A 2,274-nucleotide genomic window follows, 5' to 3' on the forward strand; every position below is an offset into this window, starting at 1 on the left:
AATTGAACTAAATGCTATTGAATTAAAAACCTATCCTAAAAATTTAGCCCATGTACTGTAAAGTGGCAGTGGTATAATTTGAACTCTTAGAAGTGGTGAAAATCACACACACAACATTAGAATACTTATCTGCCATTTCTGGGGTCTGATCCAGTCTGACATTGACTATCTTTCTATTGGTGGTGAAAATCCAAGACTAACTATTTTCTGATCTTCCTTGAGTTCCTGGGCATCTCTAGACATGCACTGACAACAGAATGATGTTTTTTTCTTTTTAGGAAGGAAAGTTCAAAACATCTCAGACACGCCCAAAACATTGTCAGCTGTCATATCTAGACTCCTGTTCTTTTTCCTTTCAGGAAGGAAAACTCAAACCTCCTCAGATTTGCCCTGTACATTATGTCAGCTGTCAACGACACCAACTCCAACTCTGTGGTGTTCTTTCTCACTGGGATAACTGGGCAGGAAGATATCTATCTCTGGATCTCTATCCCCTTCTGTTTAATGTATGTTATTTCAATACTAGGCAATTCCGTCATTCTGTTCATTATAAAAGCAGACACAAGCCTCCACGAACCCATGTACATTTTCCTTTCCATGTTGGCCATCACAGACCTTGGCTTATCAATAGCCACTATGCCAACAATACTGGGCATATTTTTGTTTAACTCTAGGGAAATCAATCTCAACGCCTGTTTGGCCCAGCTTTTCTTCATCCACACACTTTCGAAAATTGAATCATCTGTGCTATTGCTGATGGCCTTTGACCGGTTTGTTGCCATCTGTAACCCACTGAGATACGCTTCCATCTTAACTCCGCCGAGAATAACCATGATGGGACTGGCGTGTGTGCTAAGATCGGTAACACTAATATTCCCACTCCCCCTTCTCCTGAAACGGTACCGATACTGTCGAGCCAATGTCCTTTCCCATTCCTACTGCCTGCACCAGGAGGTCATGATGATGGCTTGTTCGGACATCACCATCAACAGCGTCTATGGCTTGTGTGTTAAACTCTTGACAGTGGGGTTGGACTCATTCCTTATCTTTCTCTCTTATGTGATGATCTTCAAAACCGTGCTGAGCGTTGCATCCCACATGGAGCGCCTCAAGGCCCTGAACACCTGCGTCTCCCACCTCTGTGCCGTCCTGCTCTTCTACACGGCAGACATAGGCCTGGCTGTGACGCACAGATACGGAAACAGCTCTTCTGACTGGTTTCAGATTTTCCTGGGCTACATCTACCTGCTGGTCCCTCCCCTGATAAATCCGATAGTGTACAGTGTGAAGAGCAAACACCTGCGTGCAAAGATCATCAGGGCATTTTTTAAATGAAGCGACTGTTCATGACCCATCTTCAGGGCTCGTGATACAGGAGACCAACAGCTACAGCAACAGCCACCTCTTCCATCCTGAATCATCTTCCTCTGAGGCCTGGACTAGATTTCCCTCATGACCTCACCCCTACTCCTCTTCTTTCTCCAAGACTCTACCCCCACTCTTCAGGGCCGGGCACCCAGAAAGCCAGAGCTTCCTGAAACAGCTTGTTTCCAGGAAGACCCATGACTCCAGCCTCTTAGGCTGTGTCCAGACTCAGGGGTTTTTTCGAAAAAAGTAACCTTTTTTCGAAAAAACTTCACCTGCGTATAGACTGCAGCCGCGTTCTTTCAAAATTAAATCGAAAGAATGCGGCTTTTCTTTCGACGGTGGTAAACCTCATTTCACGAGGAAGAACGCCTGCTTTCGAAAGTGCTCTTTTGAAAGAAGGCGTTCTTGAATGTAAATAGGGCTTCTTCGAAAGAGAGCATCCAGACTCACTGGGTGCTTTCTTTCGAAAAAGCGGCTTGCTCTTTCGAAAGTTCCGCGTGCAGTCTAGACGCTCTCTTTCGAAAGAGGCTCTTTCGAAAGAGGCTTGCAGTCTAGACATAGCCTTAGTTTCTGTGGCAGACCTGGGAGTGTTCGAGGCTGAGAGTGAGGGTTATGTAGTAGATTTCTGAGGGGAGTGTTGGAGAGGCACAGGGATGATGGGAGTTTCAGCACAGTCACAAGACAGGTGTTTGCAAGCCTTTAAGGCTGAATGGGGTTAACTGCCAAGCAATGGAGAAAACGCCATGTAAGAATTATCGCTAATCACTGGCTGGGAGGAAGCCGTCTGAGGGCAAAGCTCAGTTTCCCACCTTGGCCTGTAACATGGACATGGCTGAGCACTATGGGACTGGCCCCAGGCTCCCACAGTTTCAGCAAAGGCTGCTTCCGCAAGAACGGGGCAAACAG

At 46.4% G+C, this 2,274-nt stretch overlaps 1 protein-coding gene across 1 annotated transcript; it reads left to right on the forward strand.

Annotated features, from left to right (window-relative positions):
- The first annotated feature begins 399 nt into the window (after window positions 1-399).
- LOC102457561 (olfactory receptor 51G2-like) lies at window positions 400-1,335 on the forward strand. Its single transcript, XM_006132528.2, has one exon. The coding sequence runs from the start codon at window positions 400-402 to the stop codon at window positions 1,333-1,335; it is 936 nt and encodes a 311-aa protein (XP_006132590.2).
- The last annotated feature ends 939 nt before the right edge of the window (window positions 1,336-2,274 follow it).

This window comes from Pelodiscus sinensis, chromosome 1 (genome assembly GCF_049634645.1).
Source record: "Pelodiscus sinensis isolate JC-2024 chromosome 1, ASM4963464v1, whole genome shotgun sequence".
In the NCBI taxonomy this organism is placed as follows: Eukaryota; Metazoa; Chordata; order Testudines; family Trionychidae; genus Pelodiscus; species Pelodiscus sinensis.

Coding starts and splice junctions, on each gene's coding strand:
- LOC102457561 (XM_006132528.2), top strand. CDS start 400: ATGTCAGCTGTCAACGACACCAACTCCAACTCTGTGGTGTTCTTTCTC.